The sequence below is a fragment of the Chamaea fasciata genome, unplaced genomic scaffold (assembly GCF_029207755.1).
Source record: "Chamaea fasciata isolate MVZ Bird 193981 ecotype frontalis unplaced genomic scaffold, bChaFas1.0.hap1 SCAF_12, whole genome shotgun sequence".
NCBI lineage: Eukaryota > Metazoa > Chordata > Aves > Passeriformes > Sylviidae > Chamaea > Chamaea fasciata.
The window spans coordinates 9141625-9165384 of record NW_027094097.1 but is presented as its reverse complement, the minus strand read 5'-3'; the positions used below and the strand labels follow the sequence as shown (position 1 = coordinate 9165384).

At 55.8% G+C, this 23760-nt stretch overlaps 2 protein-coding genes across 2 annotated transcripts; both read right to left on the bottom strand.

Annotated features, from left to right (window-relative positions):
- Positions 1 to 941: 941 nt before the first annotated feature.
- Positions 942 to 6542, bottom strand: MLKL (mixed lineage kinase domain like pseudokinase). The gene is made up of 11 exons (XM_066194433.1): positions 6429 to 6542; positions 5199 to 5768; positions 4897 to 5010; positions 4620 to 4794; positions 4421 to 4518; positions 4160 to 4295; positions 3528 to 3612; positions 2978 to 3126; positions 2731 to 2780; positions 2119 to 2259; positions 942 to 1025 (listed from the first exon to the last, which is right to left on the bottom strand). Exons 2-11 carry the CDS (start codon positions 5653 to 5655, stop codon positions 973 to 975), a joined length of 1458 nt encoding a protein of 485 aa, XP_066050530.1. The 5' UTR covers positions 5656 to 5768; positions 6429 to 6542; the 3' UTR covers positions 942 to 972.
- Positions 6543 to 7327: 785 nt separating this feature from the next.
- On the bottom strand, positions 7328 to 19395 carry FA2H (fatty acid 2-hydroxylase). The gene is made up of 7 exons (XM_066194701.1): positions 19099 to 19395; positions 13148 to 13243; positions 11290 to 11432; positions 11074 to 11180; positions 9626 to 9798; positions 8879 to 9131; positions 7328 to 8217 (listed from the first exon to the last, which is right to left on the bottom strand). Exons 1-7 carry the CDS (start codon positions 19369 to 19371, stop codon positions 8138 to 8140), a joined length of 1125 nt encoding a protein of 374 aa, XP_066050798.1. The 5' UTR covers positions 19372 to 19395; the 3' UTR covers positions 7328 to 8137.
- Between the last annotated feature and the right edge of the window lie 4365 nt (positions 19396 to 23760).

Below are 23760 nucleotides of genomic sequence, written 5' to 3'. Positions count from 1 at the left end.
GGCCGGCTGACTGGTCAATGAGGCCCATGACGGCATAGGGGGCGGGGCAAGAACAGGGGAGCGAGTTTTCATTGGCGGAGACGCCGCGTGGTGTAAAGCGCGGGAACGGAAGTTCATTCAAACTGGGGGAGGTGGGCGGGGCGTTGCCACGGCGGCAGTGAGCCCGGGAAGACCGGGGGGGAACCGGGGAGAACGGGGGGGAAGCTAAAGGGGTACCTGGGGGGGCCCGGGAAAAATCAGGGGGAATCCCGAGGGGAGCCGAGCGGAGCCGGAAAGGATTTGGGGGAAACCGGGGGGAGTCCCAGGGTAGCCGGGCCCCGTGGGCAGGGGCGGGGCCGAGGAGAATCACAGAATGGGTCAGGTGGGAAAGGAGCGCAGTGCGTCATCTGGTCCCACCTCCCTGCTCAAGCAGCATTGTCCTAGAGCACGTTTCACAGGATTGCATCCAGATGTTTCTGGAATATCGCCAAGTGAGGAAAACTCCACACCCTCTCTGGGCAATGTTCCGGTGTATGATCACCCGCACAGGAAAGAAGTTCTCCCTCGTATTCTCGTGGAACTTCCTATGTATCATTTTCTGCTCTTTGACTCTTGTCCTATTGCTGGGCGTCACCCAGCAGAGCCTGGTCCAACCTCTGAAGTCTCTCTTCAGATAGAGACAGGCACTGATGGGGTCCCCTCTCAGTCGTCTCTTCTCAAGGCTGAACAGGCTCAACTCCCTCAGTCTTTTCTTGTAAAAGAAACTACGTGTTCCATCCCTCTGGTCCCTCTAGGCTTCTTGGCAGCCTCTCCTCAAGCCACCTCACTCCCCAGCTGCCTCCAAGGCCACCCAGGCATGGCCCCTTGGCGAGGCGAAGGTGTCACGCAGAGACAAACACAGGAGTATTGAACCATCAGTCTCTGAAGGGGGAAGAGGGGTGAGTGGCACTCCTGGGCTTGCTGCCCCGGGTCACCCAGCCCTGTTTTCCACAGTTAACTCCCTTGGTTTCTGCTTTTCTCCAGGTCAGCCAGCGAGTCCACGATCTCTGCAAAACACAAGGACGGCATTAATCAACATAGGATTTGTTGTAGGCTTGTTTGGATTTTTTTTAACAGATGAGAAGATGGTTTTCCCTCACTGATAATGACTGGGGCAGGCAGTCACACTCTCCTGGGCCAGCACAAATGGGCAGGGATTAGCAGGGGACAGCCTGAGCAGACAGCACAGCCCAAACAAAAGTGTGGAAAACCCCTTGTGAACAAACAGCCGCAATAAACTGGCCTTCCAGCTCAGCACCACGCAGTCATTGGTGTTGGATTAGGGTCATATTAGAGAAATGAAGGCATCTTGTGTCCTCAGGCTGGCTTTGCCAACGTCCCTAATGATAATTGGGCATTTTCGCTTCAGCCAGGGCAATTCCCTGTGCCAGGGTCTGCTGAGGGAGGTGCTGGTGGGAAATGGAAGCACACAGACATGACACTCAAATGGTTTCTTGGGCACAATTCGCACACCTCTTGTATGGATCTGGCCCTACAGGATGGAGTGGATGTGACTGAGGGAGGTTTTCTCCCCTGAGACTGATGAACCAAGGGAAGGGTATGACTTCAGTGACTTCAAACACACCAGAAATGTTTCTCTATAATTTCCTGATGTTGCTGTTGTATCTCTTGATGGAGACCAGTTACTCATCTGATCAGACACAAACCAGCTTCAGAGACAGTGAAAACTTCCCTGTCACAGAGCAATGCCCAAGACTGCAATTTACTGCTCAAAGCCCAAGGCAGGAAATGCTCCTGCAGAGGTTTGTGGCTGCTTCTCCAGTTAATAGGATCTGCAGGACCAGAGTGGGGATTAACTCACAGACTCCGACTTCCAGTTCAGTACTTGTCTGAGAGAAAAAGCTACTTTTATATGACACCAAATGAACGAACAGCCTATTGTCACTGGCATGGGTAAATAAAGGTTAATGTGTGAGGTCTGGAACTGGGGGACTTGTTAGCATGAAAAGGAAGGTCAACTAAGGATCCCAAAACACAACGCCAGACAAATTAATATGGGAAATAAGGGGCAAACTGCCTGCTGAAGTAGCTGATTAAAGGATGCAAAGGGCCTGTGGAGCAGGTGTCTGGGACACTTACCCTCGGCAGAAGGGCGTTGGGAAGGGTCAAAGGCCTGGCACTGTTCAATGATTTTCCTCAGATCTTCGGGACAATCTTCCTCAAGAGGGTCCCAGTAATGATGATTGCAGATTTTCTCCACGATCTCCTCAGGAGTGCAGCCTAGACAAGGAGTGACAACAGCAGTGTCAGGCTGGAACTCTGCTGCCACAGGAGGGTGCTGGGGAGGAAACCCAGTGCAAAGCCAAGAGCCTGCCTGCAGCCTTTGGCAGGGAGAAGCCAGCAGGGAAACGACCCGAACTTCATCTGCAATGAATCCCACCGTGTTTGGCATGACACTGTTGGGCTCCAGTAGAGCAAGATATGTTTATGCTTAAATGCACATGACCATCCAATAGAAACAAAAATTATTTGCATGTGGTTTAAGCAGGTTGCTTTACTATAAGCTGTACTTTACTATATTGGAGTTTCAGGAGAAGTTATGAAGCTGTCATGCAGAGTCAGGAACACCAGGCACTGCCACTGGCACTTGCTTGGGATGCTCAGGGAAAGTGGAGGGAGCATCCAGTGCGAGACTGGAATCACTCTGTGCCATGTGGCTTTTACACAGGGAACCAGGTACTTCTGTCTCACCTTCAAATGGGATTTTGGAGGTTGCAATCTCTGCCAGAACGACCCCGAAGCTGGAAGGAGACAAACAAGAGTCTCAGTATTCATTCCACCGTGTATTTCTCCCTTCTAATGGAGAGGAGTGTTGGGCTATGCCAACTGGAAGCACCTGCTTGTGTGTCTGATTAAACCTGGCCTCCTTCCACAGTTCAGCGCTACTCTGCCAGACACCTGCCTGCACACAGGCATCTCCTGGGAGGGACAGACACACCTGTATATTTCACAGGGCCTCTTGTAGGGGTAGTTGATGTCTTTCAGGTTCTCTGGAGCGATGTAAGCCAACATAGAGACTTGTTTCCACTCCTTCTTGGCTTTCCTTTTGATGGATGATTCTGTTTCACACAGCTCAAATCCTGACAGCTGATGGAGAGAATGAGAGAGAGAAAAGGAGAAGTAGAAACCTGTGGTGCAGCTAGGGACTGCCCTGAGATGGAGAGAACAGAAGGAGATGCCCTGGGCAGCAACAACTGGTGTGCAGCTGTGTGTGCTGCCCTGCACAGGTCTCTTCCTTCAAGCAAAATCAGAGGTGAGGGCAGGTGAATTGCCCCAGCTTGAGCTCATCCTAGGCTGGATGCTTTAGGAACACTCACTTTGCTGATGATTAACACCAAGACAGGGAGGTTGAAGTGCCTAAAGTCACAGAGGAGATGACACTACCCCATTTTATCCTGGACCATCACAATTCCCTTCAGTGTTGGTGGAGGGAGACATCCACAAAACCATTTAAAACTCCCAAAAGCATCTCCAAGTGTGGTGCTTACCTTCACACAGTAATCCCCAGCCACCAGGAACTTGCTACTGCAGATGCAGCCATGGAGTCGGGACTTCTCCCCTGTCTGGTGCAACCTGCAAATGGATGGAACCAAGGGCAACACATGATGATGATGATGATGATGATGGACTGACCCATCCCCACCTCAGCGCTCCCTCCTGCCATGAAGGCAATGACTGACATGCATCCAGAGAAGCCAGCAGCTCTCTGCCTGTCTTGGTGGATCAACCCTGCCAAGCCAACCTTTCCAGGACGTGCTGAAAGAACTGCTGTGGGCAAAGCAACAAACCTTGTGGATGAGCAGGACCTGTAAGGAGAACTGGCTGTGCTGTAGGGTACTTCCAAATCTGCCCTGTGGATCTGGGGAATGGGATATCTCCCTTCCAGGCCTTTGTAGGCTTGAAGCCAGATGTAGGGGACAGTGACCAGGGTAGATGGGAGCTACTGTATCCAAATCCACTACCTATCCCATCACCAGCCTCCCATCCCAGTGTCTCAAGGTAGCGTCACTGGGAATCAGTGTCCAACAGGACACCACGGCTTACTCTGAGATATCAGGAAGCTGCCCTCAGCTTTCGGGTCATCAGGTGGAGTTACTCACTGATTTATACAGGCGCTCACCTGTAAAGGCCTCTGGCGGCTCCCAGGGCCATCCGGATGCGGATATCCCAGGAAAGATGCTGTTGCTTGTTCAGCACATCCCGCAGTGTCCCATGCTTACAGTACTCCATGATGATGGAGAAGCAGGGGCTCCCATCTGCAAGGCAAAAGCATCCTGTCTTGTGCCACCTCTTGGGAGGGGACCACAACAAGGCATGGGCCACCAGCTAGCACTGGGGACGGCAGGGGAGGAAAAGGGTGACATTAATGTGACACCCCTACCGTTCTCCTCAATGCAGATCCCATACATGCGCAGGATGTTTGGAGACTCAAACTTCTTCAGGGTCTGAATCTCCTTCTCAAAGATGTCTCTCACCTTGCTGTGGAAATGGACAGCATGGTGAGATCCCAGGAACAAGGCATGACATAGTGCTGTGCCACCCTCCTGGGGCCACACTCGTTCCCACCCAGGACAACTCACACTGGGTCAGTGGTCAGTGGCCTCTTGAAGGTTTTGATGGCAACAGGGTACTTGAGGTACTCGCCCTCATAAAGGTCGTAGCTCTCTGTGTCCTGCAGGTGCCTGTGGAAAGTGAGGTGGTCTCGCTTGATTTCAGTGATGTCTTCTCTTTTACCAACGTTGACCTTCTTCAAGCCTGCTCCCACCATGTGCCAGAAGGGAACAAGGGACACATTAGGCAGGGCTTGGGGGGAAAGGGCACAGTGCCCAGGGTGCAGGTGGTGTGACACTGACTTACGCTCCATCTCACGAATGACTTTGTTCAGCTCGCTTTGCATCCAGTCCACCTTGCTCTCCATACACTCCCTGTCGATGTAGATCTCCTCAACCACATCTTTGGGCTCCTCAGTACCTAGGGAGAGAAACAAGCAGAGGTTGGGCCACTGTATGAACAAGTATGATGGTGTGGTTTGTTTTTTCATGGTTTAAATGTCCCTTTGGCTCTTCATGGTCATGGCCATCAAGCCAGAGCTAGGCATCAGCTAGAGAGAGGGGCCAACCACTGGTTGCAGAAAAAGAGGGTTTGCTAAATGCACTCACTTGCAATCACCTGGTCCAAGAAAGCTCTGTCATCCCTCAGGTCTTCAGCATCCTGCCTGCGACATGTCTTTGACTGGAAAGCTTCCAGGAAAGCCTGCTTTTGCTCTGCCTGCAGCAGGAGCGAGAGCCCCTGGGCAATGTCCTCCAGGCTTTCATTCACCCAGACAAACTCCTCACCAGTACTTCGGGCTCGCAGGAACTTCTGGATCCAGCTGGTCTGGCTGTATTTCATCACGAGTTTCTGTGCTTCCCCCAGTGCCTGGAGCAGCTTTTTCATCAGTTCCTCTTCGTGGTGGGAGATGTGCTGTCGTGGCTGATTCCTAAGGATTCTCACGGGCTCCAGCAGAATCTGGATGCGCTCCACAAGGCGCTGGCACTGGTGCTTACAGCACTTCACCTGCTCAAATTGGGCATAGATGGCCTGGGCCACAGAGAGGACCCTCTCCACGATGTCCATGCTGGCAGCAAAGAGCTTGGCCGCTGAGGATGGGGGCTGGCAGTGTCTGGTGCTTGTAAGATTGAGGTGCTGCTCGGAGATCAGCTAGATGCAGCTCTTCCACGCCTTCCACCCTAAGGAACACGCTGATATGGCACACATTCTCCCACAGCCCCTCACATCTCCAGCTGCTTTGCTTTCCCTGCTTTGCCTGGCACTGCAGCTGCTTGTGCAGACTGGAGCAGGCACACACACAGAGACATCGGTAGCAGCAGTAGTGGCACATCTTTCTCTGCATTAGCAAAAGATATTTTGGCTTGATATATGTACATTAATTTAGTGTGAGCCATCCCAGAGATCTTCCATCCAGAGGAACAGGGATATCAGTAACCCAAGAAGCATCCCCCCGGCAGCATTCCTGGCTCCAGCCGTACAGTACCCTGGGTTCCTGCCCACAGGGCCTGTATCTTTGGCTGTAAAGATCTACTTCCATTTCTACCCAATGTCTCTCTCTGTGGTCACCCATCTAATAAAGGCTTGCACATCTTCACAGCCCCAGCTTCTCCACATTTTCTCCCCATAGCTCTGTTCTGCCCACTTAAGATTTTAAATCATGCTCTTTCTATGCGCTCACCATCCCTACGGGGATGGCGCCTGGTCCCCAGCCCACATGCAGATAGCAAGGACAGAAAACCACCCCTGTTGCAGGGAAATTAGCAGCAGCCCCTCCGAGGCAGCCAGCCCTAAGAGAGGGGCGCCAGGTCCTACTGACTGGAAACGAGATAGAAACGCACCCAGCATCCAGCTGCAGCCACTCTCCTGTCCTCTTCAGGCTCTCTCCAGCAGGGCCCCCAAGGAAGGATCTTGGCTTGCCAGGAGAAACTGTTACCTGGTCCTGCTCCGCTGGCCTCGGCTGCCTCCACAGGCTGGAGGGGCACGCAGGACGAGCGCGGCTTTAAAGGGTGTCACAGCGGAAGGGACATTGTGCAACCCAGCTTCCCATGCCATCACAGCTCCCAGTTCCCAGAAAGCTACTAGGGGCATTCCCAAGGCCTGTATGCCCTTGTGCTGGGTTTTGCCTGATGGAAGAAGGAATTGCCCACAGGAAGTGCAGTGGGAAAAGGGGATGGGGAAGTTGTGCCCCCTGTAATGATGCTTCTGCTATTTTGAGCACCACAACCCATTCTGCTGTGCTGGCAGCTGAGGGAAGGTTTTCCCAGGGCACTGGAACACCCACAGCAAGGGCTCTGTGCCCTGCTGAACTTCCTGCATGTGCAGTGAGATCCTCCAGAGCACAGCCCTGCTCTTCTCCCCATCCCTGAGCCCCAGGAGCCCCCAGCACCAAAGGAGGCAGGCTTTGGACACCAGTGCTGGAAACAGGGCTTGACCTCTGCTGGGAGCACAGGAAGTTTTGCAGACAGCTCCGTCAGAGAACCAGGCTGATTTTGGGAAGCGCTGGGGCACATGCGGTGCTATTGCCCAACTTCAGAGAAGTGAGTGGCAGCTTCTGCTTACCCAGAGCCCCAGCGTCACACAGGTCTGCTGAGAATATCCCCTGCAAATCTCCTACCTCACCGTGGTTGACAAGGGGAACCAGGAATGGTGGCTCCAAGGGCCATCAGCACCTGGAAAGGGACACACGAGGAGTGGGAGAACAGCCTTGTGAGCAGCCCTGGGGGATTCATTTGCCAGACCCTTTTTAGAAAGTTTTATTTTTCAAAATATACAGTTTATTTACAATTGTAGCGTCTAGAGTTTTACATATAAATTCATTTTAAACCTTTAAATATCTGCCGTAAACATTAGGGAAAAAAAATAATAAAAAATAAAATCATAGGATCAGCAAAAAAAGGCATCTCATAGTAATTCTTTTCATTGGAGTCTGAGTTTCAAGTAGGCAATGTCTGTGAAGACCATGAACTTGATAAATCTGGCAGAGAAATATGGGTGCACTCGTTAGAAAAAGGCACAGTCCAGACCTGCGGGACCCGCCCCAAATGGGCAGCAGGCCAGGAAAACCCTGTGCTGAGATCAGGCTGGGAGAAGGACCTAGGACAGGGAATCCCCTTGGCAGCAGTTAGGAGGCAGTAGGGGTAACTGCAGCATGTTGGATGCCCTGGGGAGAGGGCACCCCAGGAGAGACAGGAGCTGCGGCAAGGTGCCAGGGCGGAGGAGGGAGGGCGGCCTCAGGCACTTCATCTTTCAGGCAGCAGATCTGCCCGTGCATCCATAGCCTGGAGCGGGAGGGCAGCGAGGTAGGGGCAGGAGTCCACCAGGGAACCCCACAGCCTCCTCCTCCCCTTTCCTCACCATCCTCAGCACCCCCATGCCCTTGCCAGTGCCACAGCTGGACCACACCTCTCCACAGGGATGCTCCACTTTGGAGTCACTGCTGTGGCTCAGCCCCCAGGAAGGGAGCAGGGACCAGCTGGCCTCTCGGGGAAGGGCACCAGCCCCAGTTCAGGGGGTACAGAGCCAGCAGCTGAGCACTGGGTTGGGGCTGTCAGTCCTCTTTCTTGAAGGTCTCCTCAGGGATGAGTGTTCGGAAAGGATAATCCCAGAAGCGTGTGCTGATGCCAAAACCTGTGGGCAGGGAAGAGAGAGTTCAGCCCACGTCACCACCATCATCGAGGTGTTGCAAGGACTCTGTAACTGGTGAGGAAGGAGTGTCCACATTTTGGGAAGGGAGGAAGGCAAAGTGAGGACAAGGAGGAAGAGCAGAGGGAGCGGGAGCTGGCGGGGCCATGCCAATAAGCCCCATGGATGATAGCTTATCTGGATGGGGTGTTTTCTCCTAGGAAACTGGGCAAAGGGCAGGTTGAGCAAGCACTGGGCTAGGGAAAGTGTGGGGTGGATCTGGGGAAGCCCAGGGCCTCACCCTACACCTGTCAACACCTCCCAGCAGAAAGAGATGCTGCCCCGGGCAGGGATAGGCACCCACATCTCAGCACCATGGGGGTTTGGCCTCCACCCTGGCATTCCAGGCAGCGCTGATGCCCACCAGTGAGACAGGCTGGTGCCTTCACCCCTGTGCTGCTCTGGCTCCCCATCCTCAACCTGGGAGCCAGGAAATAATTCACCATGGGCTACAGCACCTCACATGCTGCTTCCCCAGAAGTGCAGTGCTTGGCTTTCCTCATCCCAAATCCCAAACATTTTGGACCAATCAGCTGCACGCATGCAGGTAGACTGGATCTTTGACAGCCTTTGCCCCTGCCAGCATGCGTGGGGAACATGGCACTACCTGATCTTTGGTGTTCAAAGTGGTGCTTGACGTGATAAGCCTTCAGGCCGTACAGGTAGGTGCCCTTTTTGGGTGAGCCGTAGTGGAGGTAATAGTGCATCATGTCGTAGATGACGTAGCCGCAGAGGCCCCCGACAAAGATGGAGAGCCCCAGCACCTCGGGCAGCAGGAGCCGCAGCACTCCGTAGAAGAAGCCGATCACCAGCGAGGCCGGCACAGGAGGGAACACCAGGCGGGAGCTGTCGAAGGGAGACTGGAAGCAGAGAGGATGGTGAGACAGGCAGCTCCCAGCTCACCCCGCCTCCCCCAGCACATCCCTGCCAAGCATCGGGGAAGCCCATCTGGGAGAAGCCAACACCAAAAACCCTCCCCAAAGTTGTACCCGGTGGCAAGAACAGCCCCCCATGCATGCCAAGGTGCCCAGGCAGGTGGTGGCTTTATCTGGCAGGTCCCTAATCTCCACAGGGCCTTTTCCTCCAGCAAAGCTAGAGGGAACCTATGGCTCTTTTGGTCTTCCTCCTCGCCCAACCACGCAGCTTGAAAATTTAACTCCAAGTCCTCCAAGGCTGTTTTGCAGCCCTCTCTGGTATTGGGTAAGTGCTTTGCTTGGGATGCCACCAGTCACACTGAACAGGCATGAACAGGCTCTGCCAGGGCAAAGGCCAGGCAGTAACAGGCTCCAGTGGGGCAAAGGCCACCATTCCCACGGCCCAGCAGGCGCCAGCGGGGGTGGGAGCTGCGACTCACCTTGTGATGCTGCCCGTGCAGCAAGAAATGCAGGGTGATGAGATAGTAGTTACTAGCGGGTGGCTTCATGTGGAAGACAAAGCGATGGATGAGGTACTCTATCAGGGACCACAGGATCATTCCCAGGAGGAAGATGAAGGGGAAGTAGTATTTGTGGATGGGGATGGAGTACTCTACACAATGAGATGTGCAGCGGTCAGCAGGGCAGGAAACATGCAGGTGCTTTTATCTATCACTATCCTCCCACTGACATCAGGGTGATGCTCAGCTCTCCCTCCCACCTCTCATTCACCTCCTGCCCTGAGTTTCTCTAGGGAGCTACCTGCCCAAGCACTGCTTTAAACACCATTTTCCTTTGATTCCCGTCAATTTATAGGAACAATCAACTTCTTGCTGCCTCAGGAAGCCGGTGGGGGGAATTCCCTGCATTCCAGATGCCAGCAGGGGCTTGGATGTGCACTCTAGGGACTGTGTCATCATCACAAAGATGCTTCACCCACCAGAACAAGGCAGGAGGGACCTTAGTTGCACAGGCAGCACTCGTGACAGTATAACAGTGCTGTTGGTGTTGGTGTTTATTTTTTTGGGGGGAAAAGAATAGATTTGTTGGGCACTTTCCCCCGCAGAACATTTTTCAGCCACCTCCTTTCAGGGCTGCGTGCCAACCCTGTGTCCTTCCTTGCAAAATTTGGATTCCCCCAAAACCCGCTTATTTTTAAGAAAAAAGACCCACAAAACTTGGCAGCAAGGTGCTGAATGCCACAAGGAGGAGGGGGTGCCTGTGCAGAAGGCACTCCCCACCCCACAGCCGGCACAGCTGGCACTGGGTGGCACCTTGCAAAAAAATAGGGAACCCAGAAAAAAAACAAAAAGGGGAAAAAAAAAAAAAAAAGGACAACAAAGAAGACAGCCTGCCCCGGCCACGCTTGTTATTCCCGGGGGAGCAGGGAGCAGACAGTGGGAGATTCAAGGGCAGGCGTTTCGGGCAAACAAGCCTCGCACTGTGCGGCGCCGGCGGTGCTGAGAGCCGGGTTTGTTCGGCCGCCACGCCGGCATTCAGCCGCGGCCCGGGGTGGGCGTCAGCGGAGATCGGAACACGCCCCGGCACCCGCAGGGCTCCCTTCTGGGGACTGAGGGAACCGAGGCAAGAGGGAGCAGGCTGCAGGTCAGCGGGCTCTGAGCCTTTGCTGATCTCCCGGGGGGGCCGAATCTTGTGGTGAGAGGAGGGGATGGAGGTGGGCAAGCACAGGTGGCTTCATGCAGGGGACACGCTGGTGGCCAAAAGGGAGAGGCGCTGATCTGCTGCTCTTGCATGTGGCTTCTGGTGAGCCCGTACAGAAGGAGGGATGAGGAAGGGATGCAGGTTTCCAGCCACCCAGGGCTGTCCTGCCCCCGGACCCAGAGTGGGGTCAGTAACGGAAGCCCGAAGGCTTTGCTGCTGCTCCTACCTGTGGTGAAGGAGGAAAAGAGCCTGGTGTTGCCCTGAGCAAGGGAGGTGTAGCTGACCCAGCTGAGATAGAGCACCACGGGCGTCCATACCATGAACACCACGTACCTATGGGGTAGAAGGAGATGTTAGAGGAAGTGTCCTGCTGGCTGGTGAGCCATCCCCCCATCCCTGAGCAGGCACCATCCAGGGCACAGTGCACACCCTGTGAGCTCACCATGCTGTCTTGGAGAGGAACTCAAAGAAATCCGAGTGGAAGAGGCGGATGGGCCGATCCACAGGCTGGTGCACCCACTCGTCGTACTTCTCCCCTAAGTAGCCCACCTGCCACAGCAAGGGCTTCTGCCAGTCTACCAGGTCCTGGGGGAGTAGACAGTGGTTGTAGTGCTATGGAAGCCACAAATCATCCCAGTACCAGGCACAAAGCTGAGCTGCTGCTGCAGGATTTTGGGCTGCAAACCCTTTCCCATGCCCCAAGAGCAGTTGCTTCTGTTTTCAAGGTGCCCTGAGCTCCCCACAAGCACCAGCACAGGGCACATGAGGGGCCAAACACACATCAGCCCCATCTACCCACAAACACGGGGCTTAGCTCACCGTGCCACCAGGTACCTGCCATCAGATCAAGGTGAAGGTGGCTGTACCCAGACCTGGCACAGCATTGGGCCCTGATAACTGAGGCTCTTTGCCTCTTGGACAGCTAAGATTAGATAGTGAGCAGTGATATTCCCCAGCAGAACCCCTCTGGTGGCACACGGATCCAATCCTCATGGCACTGCCTCATCCAAGGACATTTCTTCCTGTGCAGAGGACATATGGGTGATCACAGCTGTTTGGGCACTCCAGTGTGGAGCAAAGTGGGAAGGGATGGGGAGCAGGGATACAGGATGGGAACACAGACTCCAGCACTGCTGCTGTGCAGTGCTGTGCATGGTTGAACTGAGGTGAAAGAATAAGAAGGGTATGCATGTTGGCATGGCATGAAAATAGGGAGGCACAACTGGCAGCACCACCTCTGCCACTGCTCAGAATCCCTGGATGCATCTTCTGCTGGCCTGGCCAGATAAAGTGGATTTTTGGTCCCACCCCTGTGCCAGGATTGAAACCGTGCTTGCCTGGCCAAGCCCTGGGCCAGGCAGCTCTTCTTGGGCTGCTTGTGCCACACAGCACTGGCACAGCAATCTGGCACCTGGGGTTGTGCTGACACTGCTGGGGATGGCTCAGTTCAGGGCAAGGAGTCATGGTGGCTCTGGGCATTTTGGGGGCTCTGCTGCAGGCAGGGATGAACACAATCACGCAGGAAGGGAAACAACCCCAGCTGGTGTATGAGATGGGAACAGAGCTGTTCTCCACTGGGGAGGTAGGGGGAAAATTAAAGCAAAAAGGTCACCTTGAAACGGCACATTCTCTTTTAAAGGGGCTCAGTGATAAAATATTAATTTGAGGGATGAAAGATGTTTTCCTGCTCTAAATCCCCTCCAACTTTTTACAAGATAAAAGCATGCTCACCAACCAGCTGGGAGCATGCAAGATGTGGTGACCAAATGGTGCTATGGAGGACAGGGACAGCCAAAGGCACCTTGGGGACAAATCCCCACTGTTGTGGCATGCTTGAAAAACAGCTGTCTGGGGAGGAAGCACCCTACACACACAGGGATCACCCTGCCCAGCCTGAGGAATCCCTTACTGCTCATTATGAGTGCTCAGGCAAGGGAAAAAAAATTAAATAAATAAAGTAATAAAATAAATAAAGCAAGAAAGAAATAAAAGCAAGGAAGGTGCGGCTTGGCAACATTTCCCTCTGGAAGGGCAGAGCCGCTGTCAGAGAAAGGCATCTCTCCCATGCTGCTGCAATGGGAGCCTCCCAGCGTGGCCACACCTGTGCAATAAAAGCATGAGCAATGCCATTCACACCAGGAGAAAGGGCAGAAGTGGCTGAATCAGTTTGGCACCCTTACGCTATCCCCCCCATCCAAGAGGCCAGCAGAAATCCAGCAGTCATGCAAGGAAGAGGAGACCTGGTGTTTCCCAGGAGCACTCTGGCAAACAGTGTGCTGGAGAAACTCCAGAGCTCTTACCTTGTCCACATCCACTGTTCTGTAGCGGAGATCTGTCTGCTCTGGAGTCTGGGCTGCAGCAACCACCTCCTTCTCATCCACGGCCTCAGAGAGGCTCTGAAAGGAGAAGGAAAACCCTGTGGTGAAGCACCAGTGGCGGATTCAGCTGGGGATGGTGGTGCCTGTAGCACTCAGGGGTACAGCCAGAGTGAGCTCCTGCCTGCTAAACAAATATGGAGAAAATTCTAGTGAGTTTAAGACAGTCAGTTCCTGCAGAGCAGGTTTTCTGAGGGAAGCAGCTGCTAGTGAGCTGTGCTGCCCTTCGGACTGTGCACCGAGCATCGCGGGCTCGGGGCTCTTTGGAAACCTCCTGTGGAGCCCAGTGTTTGGAATACCCTGCCCACAGCCAGGACAGCACGGGTACTTCAGGGTGGCAACACAGAAACTCTTGGCCCTGGGGCAGCATTTTCCCCTGCAAATGGGCAGTGCCATAGCAGAGGTCACCTTGCCACTGCCAGTAAAGCAAGGGGCATTGCTGGGTTAGTGTTCCCTCCTCCCACCCCACTGATCTCCAACAAAAGCCCAGCTTGGCTTTTTGATCCCTCAGAAAGCTGGGTTGGCAGACCTGGGGAGTGTGGTACAGCAGGTGCCACCACCCCAGCCTGGCTGTGGGCACAAGGAAAAACACAGAAGGAGGGACCTTGTCCAGGGAAAAAGACAGTGTCCTTCACAGGGTGACACTGGGCTGGACGCCTTTGCCATGGGCTGTGGAATATGAGACCTGGGGTTTGGTTGTAGGTCAGGAGACCACATTGAGGCACAAGGGATGCACCGGTGCAGTGGTGGCAGGATGAAGACCCAGATGCAGTCCCACTGCCAGAGCGGGCTGAGAAACAGGAGAAACCTGCCTTGACTGATGCTTGGAAGCAAACACATTGCCAGCTGCCAGCACCAGCCTCCTTCCTGTAGCTGTGCCAGCTCTGGCGCCAGCCATGCCGCTGGTGGGGGGCTTGGTGAGGTTGCAGCGTGCCCATGCACACCCCTAGCCAGCTGTGCCCCCTGGCAGCAGTGCTGGCTCCCCGTGCAGGACGTGCCAAACATGCCTTTTCTCCGGCTTTGTCACCTTGAGTTACCCATTAACTTGGAGCAGGGTACGGCGTGGCCCGGCAGCCGCAGCACAGCCGTGCCCAACGGGGCTTCCAGTTGTGCCGCTTCCAGAGTGGAAGGGTTTTCTCCCAACCCCTCAATGGATGCTCTCCCCACTGCTCCAGGAGGGATGCACTGCCGCCCTATTGATGGGAATACCACCCTGGCAGCTGCAGGAGGGCCTGGGATGCACGAATACCAGCGTCACCTTGCCAGCACATCAGGACTTTACTCTGTGCCTTGCTGGGGACACCAAGGCAGGGCTCAGGCACTGTTTGCTGACAGCAGGCACTCCTTGCAAGCTGTGCTCCCACCCCATTTTCTGGGCTAGCCGGATTTCAAGCCTCATTCTGCTGGTACAGGAACTTCATTACCCAGCTCTGAAGAAGCCCCTTGCCTGCGGCAGCGGGCAAGGAAGGACAGGGGATATTTCCAGCCAGTATTTCCAGACTGGAATCCCACTGGCATCAGTTTTACTGCAGGCAGAGCACCGATAAGAGCTGATGCCATGTACCACCACACTTCTCAATGAGGATTCCCACTGCTATTTTCCACACTACACACTGTCCTTCAGCCAGACATTCCAAAACCCTAGGGCAGGTGGCACGTCTTAAAATCCAGCAAAGCATGGTGGATTTAAGGTTTTGTTTCTTCCCTTCAGGTGCTTTGGAAGAAAATTTGGCTTTAAGAGTGTGAAACGGCTTATCCATGCCCTGAGAAATGGGCTGGTGCTCTCCACCTTCACGCTTGCACCACAACCTAGCCAGCAGCAGGAAGGATGCTTAAGAAAGCTGGGCTGACGCAATACCCGGCACCGCTCCTCCCTTTTCCGAAATGTTCACACACCTCCAGTTCCCCTGCCCACAGATGCCTGAACACCATGTCACAGCTGGAGGCTTCCCGGTCCTCCCAGGTCAGGGAGATGGACTGGGGGGCTCACATCCCACCTCACCACTAGCACCTGGACTGGGTGACATCAGTGAGATGCCATGCCCTGCGTGCTATGGCAGCTCTCTCTCAGCACCTGAATCATCTCCTACCTCTCCTCTTCCTCAGCTGGGGAGCAGGAGGAAGGCTCTTCTCTTGCTCACCCTGGGGCTGGCACCGAAAGGACCGTGAGCTGTGTTGCAACCAGGGTGCAAACCACACTGGCATGTCCCGACTGGCTCCCCAAAGGGTGGCCTGTTCCTGCCTGCCCCGAGGACGCAGGGGCCCTGCTGGGATCAAGCCCCATGGGACCTGAACCAGTGCTGGGGCTTCTACCCATTCTCCTCCTAATAGAAGGTGGGTTGGAAGGAGGCTGAAGGGCTGTGCTGAGCTGGGCTCTACTGTAACTTGTGGGTGGTGAAGATGCATCTGAGTTGTCCTCAGGCAAACAGGTCCTGGCAGGAAAGATGAACAAGGGGCCTGATGTAAGGAAGGGAAAGTTAACGCCTACAAGGCAGTGCAACTGTAAATGAGCGGCAGTCCCAGCAAGGTGCTGCTGGTACACAACAGGGCCAAACACCCAGGGCAGGGCATGATCCAGTGACTGGGTGACCCAGCATCCACCTGCGAGCATCTGGCTGCCCTGCGTGGGTCAGATGGGGAGCTCAGCACTGGTCCTGCTCCAGCTGGGGAGCACTGGCTGTGCCACCCCAGTGCTGTCCTGCATCAGGGCTTAGGGCATTAAAAGAACAAAATCCAGCTGTGATGTGAGCAGATACAGACAGAAACGGTGGTCCAAGTGGTTCAGTCTTCTTGGGACACAGGCAGAGAAGCTGGAAACCTTCCCCTGGCCCAGACAGGGCAATGCTGCCTGCAAACAGCTGCTCTGCCAAAAGCCTGGACACAGGGGTATTTTCCACCCATTTGCCCAGTGAGTCAAACCCCAGAGGAGTCCTACCATATCTCTGCATTGCTCCAGAGCCCCCAGCACCTTCACTGAGCTCCTCAGAGGCTCAGTTTGCCGGTGTCCACATGGGACAAGCTCTGTTGGCAGCGCAGGTACAGGCATGTAGCATGAGGACACCCCAGGAGGTGCAGACATCCCAAGCAAGGCCCCTGCTTGTAGGGGCACCATCCCAGCACCATCATCCCACCAGCATCGTGGTCTGTGGTCTCTGACTGGCAGAGCCTCACGAGGCTGTGTCTTAGCCCATTAAACTGGGTGCAGCAGGACTATAAAAAGGAGGTGAATTTAAGTCCTAATCATAGTAGCAGTATAAAAAGCCACTTCTTGTTACGTCACCCCCAAAGAAGTGCCCAAAGTGTCCCGCCTACATCCAAGCATGCTCAGGTTGGCATACAAAGCCAGGGCAAGCCCCATGTGCAGCAATACAGGCAAGAGGAAGAGGACACTAAAACGGAGAGGGACAGAGGATTTACTGTGACTCACAGCCACGTCACGCACCCCAAAGAGGCCGTGATGAAAGTCTCTCATTGCTCAAACTGGAAGGGTAATTAGATGATCCAGCTCCCTTCTAGCGAGACTGTTAAAATCCACTGTCTAGTTTAGGTAATTGTTGGTCACTTTGATCTCCCCTATATGTCCTGCTTGCATAGATAAAATGTTCAGGGATTAATTTGTCCTTAGCCAAAGGGATTTGGGTGATGCAGAAAAGGGACCTGTGGCTGAAGGAGAGAGCCATAGGAAGGGGCATGGAAAGGCCAGTGGGATGAAGGCTGGATCTTATCTTCTTTATCTCTCCTGCATTAACACATTTTTCCCCCCTTCCAAAATCCTGGAAATTCCTGGGTGAAGCAGGGGAGAATTCTGGATGCCTGTGGGACCACAGCATTCTGAATCCCTCAGCATGAGGACGATGCAGCCCTGGGACATCCAACAGGCAAGGAGAGGCGCTGGCAAAGTTGTGGGGATCTGGAACCAGACTGGGGCAATGTAACACTTCCTTCCAAGAGCTGTTTGGACTACAGCTGCCCCAAAGCACGAGCCCAAGCACCGCCAAGGACATCACCTCTCCTCAGAGAGGATTTTTGGGGGGCGGGGAGTAGGGCAGGGCAGCTCACGCATCAGTGCATGCTGGACACAGCCTCACCGTGCAGCAGGCAGCTCTAATTCCTCCCCTGTGTGTTACAGCCTGGGATGCTTTATCTGGCACCAGGCAGTGTCTGATCTCCCTGCGCCTTGGCGTTATCACGCCATGTATTTGCATTGGGATGGTGGCAGCTCCCCTCGGCGCGGGCTGCGGCCCGAGAACCCGTTTGTCCGGTACCTTCCTTCGCCCCAACCCGTTGGGCTCGTCACGCCTGCAAGGAGGCGGCGGCTCAGCGAGAGTCCCAGCAGAGGAGGTGCCATCGTCGGGATCCATCCGGGAAAAATGCAGGCATTGCACCGAGGCTGAAACAAAGCCCTGTCTGTGGCGCTGGGGCCGAGGCTGCGCCCTGGGGAGGACACCCAGTGAGAGCAAACAACCACGCAGAGGGACCGGCCGGTCACCGACCTCGCTGGGATGTCTAGAGGGGAACGCCGCTGCTGGGCTGGTGAAGGGGGCTGGGCTGGCCCCGCTGCTCAGCATCCTGCCCACGGCGTGCCGGGGCAGGTAATTGGGTAGGAGTGCCCAGTGCCACCCGGAGGCTGCAGAACTTCCCCAGGGAACTTTCCCTTCCTCCTGGACAGCACAGGACTGGCACAGTGGGGACAGAGCTGTGTCATGGACACCCATGCCCCACACCAGGCACTCAGGGACAGCGCCTATCCTCAGCAGTGGCTGCTCACCACTGGCAAACCCCAGTGCCCAGCACCTTGGTCCCTGCTTGAGTGCTGACAGTGCCAGGAACATGTCCTGTCCCATTGCCCACTCTGTGCCATACAGTCCTGCTAAAACTGACACTGAGCTCCATCTCCAGCATCCCTCCAAAGACCCCAACACCTCCATGCCACATTGGCACCGCAGATGCACCCATCAGCCCTGCTTCCTAGCATGGCCAGGGTAGAATGAGGCCGTGGAGTGGGACCCTATGTGTACCAGGCTCTGTGCACTTGGTTCCCTATAGGGTCCCCTGCACATCAGGCCCCACAGAACTCCTGGGAGCCAGGAGGCACATGGGACCTTGGCACCCTGCACATTTCAGGCCCCACCCATGCCAGATGCCAGGAGCCTCAAACACCCTATGGCCCCTTCACCCCTCATGCCCTGTAGATCCCAGACCCTACAGAGCCTGATCCTATGGGTCCTGTCATGCTCAGACCCAACATACACCATGTCCCATACAGCTCAGACAGAGATCTGAGTGTATTAAACACCTTATATGCTGCATGCACCGCAGAAACTTCCTGCCATGTACGCCCCAAAGCCTGCCCAGCCTCAGTAAGTCCTGAACAGCTTGGATGCTGAGAAGCCTGGACCTGGAGTGCCCTAGAGACCCTGCATGGCTCAGACCCTGCACCGTTTGGATCCAGGGTGCCCCACAGACTCTGCACAGCTCAGACTCCACGAACTCTGGACTTGAGATCCTCTATAAACCCGGCACTGCTCAGATTCCAGAGAGCACAGACCTGGAGCACCCTATCAAAACTGGACCCAGGACCTAGGGCACCCTATAATCTCTGTACATCCCAGTCCCAGGACGTGGGGCACCCTATAGAAACGCTGTATATGCCGGCTCTGGGACCCGGGGTGCCTTAGTGAGACCCCGTACATCCTGGATCAGGACCTGGGACACCCTGTACAGACCCAGCACATCCTGGAGTAGCACCGGGGGCACGCAGAGCCCTTGTTCACCCTGGACCCGGCATCTGAGGCACCCCACAGAGCCCGTGTATACCCCAGGGTTCCCCTATAGCCCGTGCCCACCCCGGTCCCGGTTCGGCCCCGCGGCGGTACCTGCTCCTCGCCGGCCTCTAACTCCCCCACGTAGTACTGCTCCAGCCAGCGGCGGGCGTTCGCCGAGTGCCGGTGGGGCGGCCCGTCCAGCGCCGCGCTCACGTCGGTGCCGGCCCGGCGGCGCAGCAGCTGCTCCCCGCCCGGGTGCAGCCGCACGAAGCCGCTCAGGTCGTAGAGGCGGCGGTGGCAGGAGACCAGGCAGGCGCCCTGCGCGCAGAGCGCCCGCACCTCGGCGGCGCTGAAGGACCGCGGCCCCGCCGTGGCCGTGGCCATGGCCCCGCCGCCGGTCCCCGTCCCCGTCCCGGTCCCCGTCCCGGTCCCCGTCCAAGTCCAGTCCCGTCCCGTCCCGTCGCCGCGCTCTGTTCGCACCTGCTCATCTGCATACATGCATATGCCGCGGCCACGCCCCGGGCCGCGCCCCGCCACAGCCCATTGGACGGCCACGGACGGGTGGGGCACGGTCGGGGTGGGGATGCTCCGCCCCACCGCAGGTACCCTGGAAAGTGGGAATAAGGCATCCATGGAGAGGCAGAAGAGGGCACAGCGCACCCACAGGGTGAATGGGGAAATGAGGCGTCCCCAGGGGAGGGGCGTGTGCCCCCCAGGGGCCCAGGGGTATGGTCAGGGCGGGGGAATAGGGGGTCTGGGGAACCTTGGATAGTTATGGGGGGCACTGGGGTGCGCTGGGGTGGAACTGGAGAATGGGTGTCCCTGGGGAAGGGATGAGGCTGTGAGGGCATCCTGGGGCGGTAGCTGGGAGGTATAGGGCACCCCTAGCCGAATCACCCTTCCCCAGTTATCAATCTCCCTCCAAGGTCCTTGGTAGCCAAGGCAGGGGACACCCCAGTCCAGTCTCAGGGTGTCCTAGGAGAGCAAGGTCCTTCCTGGGGTCACCCAGAGGCCAACCCCCCGCCCCCCCCCCCAGTGTCACTTGCTGCCAGGCACCACATCCCCTTCCCAGCTGTTTGAAGATATATTTCAGAATTTCATTAAATTTGCAATTAGCCAGGGGGGCAGGAGGCAGCCCCAAACACCCCCAAGAATCACAGTCAAATAGCTAGGAAAGAATGACAACAAAGGAGTTTCCCATGCTTTTTTTTTTTTTTTTTTTTTTTTTTTTTTTTTTTTTTTTTTTTGAAGATTTCCCTCTGAAGTGAGGGGGGCTGCCTTGGGCTGACACCATTGACCACAGGGGCTGGCCACATGCCAGCAAATTTGGCGTTGTCAGCCACACCAGGCTGTAACCAGTGATTAAGGTGGGGTTTGCCATCCCAGGAATGGGGAGCCCCCCCAGCCCCACCTGTAAGGGTGGGTCATCACACCACCTCAGCCCCCCGGCTTTTGGGTGTAATGAGGCGCTGGCCAGGCATTCACTGAGGCCTTTAATCAAGGCGGATGCAAAACCTGCTGTGGCGGTCGGCATTGGCTCCACCTTCCCACCACCTCCTGGCATGGCCCTGCCCCCTGCTCAGGGGAAAAGTCCATTTTTGGGTGGGCAGATTGATTTTGCACCCTGATAGGAGCAGAAGGGTTAAGGGTGGGCATGCTCCTGGCTGGGGCTGCTGCAGGCCACCTGGGGTGCATTGGGAGTCCCTTGGGTTGGAGGACAAAAACATTTTCTGGGGGTTAGGAGGGCCAGAGGAGTCCTGAGAGGTTGCTGGGAGACCCCAAATGAGATGCTGGACTGGGATGCTCTCCCAATACCCTCAATGGCCAAGGTGGTCCTGGTTGTGGTGGGTGAGCTCAATCTGGCACAGCTCTCTGACGCATTAGGATGGCTTCTGGAAGGACACAGAGGATTTTTTTTTGATGAGCATGAGGGAAATGTGAGGGGCAGAGGCAGATCTGAATGAGCTGGGGCTCTCAGCTGGAGGCCATGGCACCCAATACCAAACCAGGGAACCCAGACCCCAAGCATGCTCAGGTGCAATAGCCACTATCCCTTTGTGGGGCTCTGGAGGAGATGGAGGGGACACCTGGCTGTGACCTCACCTCTTGTGTGTGCAGCCCAGCCCTACCTTGGGATTTGGGGCCACAGGCTGTCAAGGGCCACTCTGTAATCACAACTCATGGCAGAGTTAGGTCCAGCCTTTGTCAGCCCACAAAGCTGCCTGGTGACCTGTGGGTCCCTGCTGTCATCCTCTCCCACTGTGGTCCTCAAACGTGCCACAGCAGGGCTCAGGGATATGAGCCAGGCTCTTGTGAGCTGACACTTCATCTGCTCATGTTACCTCCTGGGTGCTGTGGTGGGGCTCTATGCCTCCGTGCAAGGCACAAGGGTGTCCCCACAGCGGGTGAGCTGATCCCCAGCTCTGCAGTGAGAATGGGGCAGCAGGGGGACCCTGTCACCTGCAGAGCAGGAATGCAGTAAGCACAGGTGGCACTGGGAGAGGGACAGTACTGGGACCAAACTGTACAGCAGATGCCAGCATAACAGCATCAAATGGGCAGCAGAGGGTTGTGCCAATGCCCTGCCCCTGCTGCTGTCCCCATCCCTGTCTTGGTCCCTGCACTGTGCCAGCCCCAGGACAAGCAGGATCAGGAAGTGTAATCAGTCTGCTGATCAGCATGGCTGAAATAAGAGCAGCCTGGTGGCTTCAGCTCATCAGTTCCTGAACTGGTTTCCCCAGCAGACAGACGGACAGACGCTGGGGCTGGCGCATAGGAGACAGCAGGAATGTGCTGCTGGTCTTGGGGCAGGATTAGGCCCTGCAGTGCTGGAGGGGCTGATGCTGGGATAATGGAGCTGTGGCTGCCAAGGAGGAGGAGGCCAGTACAGACTCTGCTTGGTATTGCATCCATGGGGAGAGATTTTCCCTCTCTGCTAAACACTCCTTGTTTCTCTGCCAACTTGATTATCAGGGATTAAACTTCCTTCTCTGCACATGGAAAGCCTCAGTGGGGATGGGGAAGACACACCATGCTTGTTACACCCTCTGCAGGAAAACAAATAGGGTTTAAAATGCTGACAAAGTGGCCTTTAGGGCACAGCGTGGGTTGTTGTGGGAGCTCTCTCCCTCTTTCCAGCCCCGTCCTTGGGAAAGTTAATGGATACACCGGTAACAGCCCTTGGGATTCACTTGGCAGGCAGCTGAAGCAAGTTATGACAAGCAGCTGTTCAGGGTCGGACCCAAGGTCTTCCGCCTTCAGCATCCTCTGCACTGGCCTGCGAAAGGTGCCAAAGCAGGTGTGGGGTACATGGACATCTCTGCAGAGCATTGCTGGCTGGGTTCTCCGGACAGAGGTGGCCTGGGATGGAGCTCCTCTCCTTGGCAGTGTCCAGTCACTCCTGAGGCCCTGGCAAACCCATGGCACCGGTGATGCCCTGAGGGAAGTGGTTTGATGTCCCTCCCACGTGGTGTGCAAAGCGCGCTCCTGCCTCGTGCAGAGCGGCCAGTTTAATCCAATGCCCCCTTGCTCCTGCTCCAGCAGAAACCATGGATGGGTCATGCCCTGCCCTGCAGCACGACTGACCACGCTCCTGAGCACTGTGCATCAGCTGAAGGCTCTGTCCAATTCACCTGGTTTGACCATGGCAGCATCCCCAGAGCCGGTCTGGCGCACGCTCTGGCCTGGACTAGCTGCCTGAGCAGTCCCTTCCTCCTCTCCCTTCTCTAAAGCCTGCAATTCAGAGCGAGATTTGCCCACATCGGGAAACTTTTTGCACTTTACCAAGTTATTCTGACGAGCAGGTGGATGCAGGGACAGGCAGTCAGGGGTGGGCAGACAAAGGGGATGGTGTGGGGCACCCCCATGCCCCATTTCTGACCATTTATTGCTGCTCTGCACAGCAAAGGCAACAAGCTCTCTCTCTTCAACCGGCTCCAGGCAGGCGGGAATAAGCCATTCGTGTTTCCTTGCAATAGTCACTTCTGCATGGAGTGGGGCTGCTCCCGAAGGAACCACCAGACATGCTGCAGGGTGTGAGAGAAATGCTGGCAGCATCCGGGAAGAAATTCCACCTACCTGTGCAGGGCTGTACGAACAGCCTCGGCAAGGGCTTTTCCGCCCTCCTCTGAAGTGCCGGCCGCGCTCCGCCTCAGGGGCATTCACATGCTACAGAGATGGACCGTAATGGACTGTAATAACACAGTAAATACCACGATTTGTCGGTCCGTCACCTTTAAATAACAAATCTCCTTTCCCTTCCAAGCTACAGGAGCACTCAAGCATGGAAATGAAAATACTTCCAAGCTGAATGGCTGTCACGTAGGGAGGCGGAGGGCGGGAGCCCTCTCCCTGCAGCTCCTGGCAAGGAGCACCCTGGCCCTGGGGCTGCCGCGGCGCCGGGCTGGACCCCGGTGCACCCGGCTGCTTTCCTGGGGGGCAGACGCTGCCCAGGGCCTCCCCAAACTGCAGGATGTGGGCTTCGCTTTGCCGGCAGCTCAGACGCCGCCTGGCTTCACTTTCCCAAGAGAAGCCTTACAACTGCGGGCAGTTCCCGGTCTGTTCCCAGGCTGGTGTGGCACACTGTCCCAGCCAGAGCTGCGGGACACAACAGCCCCTGAGCTACTGTGGGGCTCTGCTACCACCGAGCCCCCTGCTTTGGGGTGCAGGGAGAGGGTCATGGGTGCAACACTCACCACCCACTGGGAGGAAGAGCTGCTGGGGGCTCCCCACAGAGGGAGAGCCATGAGAGCGACACCACATTATATCAGAACA

Excerpts from the sequence above, each read along its gene's own strand:
- MLKL (XM_066194433.1), bottom strand. The coding sequence starts at position 5,655 with ATGGACATCGTGGAGAGGGTCCTCTCTGTGGCCCAGGCCATCTATGCC. Across the intron at positions 5,011-5,198 it reads CTTGGACCAGGTGATTGCAA|GTACTGAGGAGCCCAAAGAT; the intron begins GTGAGTGCATTT and ends TTCTCTCCCTAG. Across the intron at positions 4,519-4,619 it reads CCACTGACCACTGACCCAGT|CAAGGTGAGAGACATCTTTG; the intron begins GTGAGTTGTCCT and ends CCATTTCCACAG.
- FA2H (XM_066194701.1), bottom strand. The coding sequence starts at position 19,371 with ATGGCCACGGCCACGGCGGGGCCGCGGTCCTTCAGCGCCGCCGAGGTG. Across the intron at positions 11,181-11,289 it reads TTCCTCTCCAAGACAGCATG|GTACGTGGTGTTCATGGTAT; the intron begins GTGAGCTCACAG and ends TCTACCCCATAG. Across the intron at positions 9,799-11,073 it reads CTTTTCCTCCTTCACCACAG|AGTACTCCATCCCCATCCAC; the intron begins GTAGGAGCAGCA and ends CTCATTGTGTAG.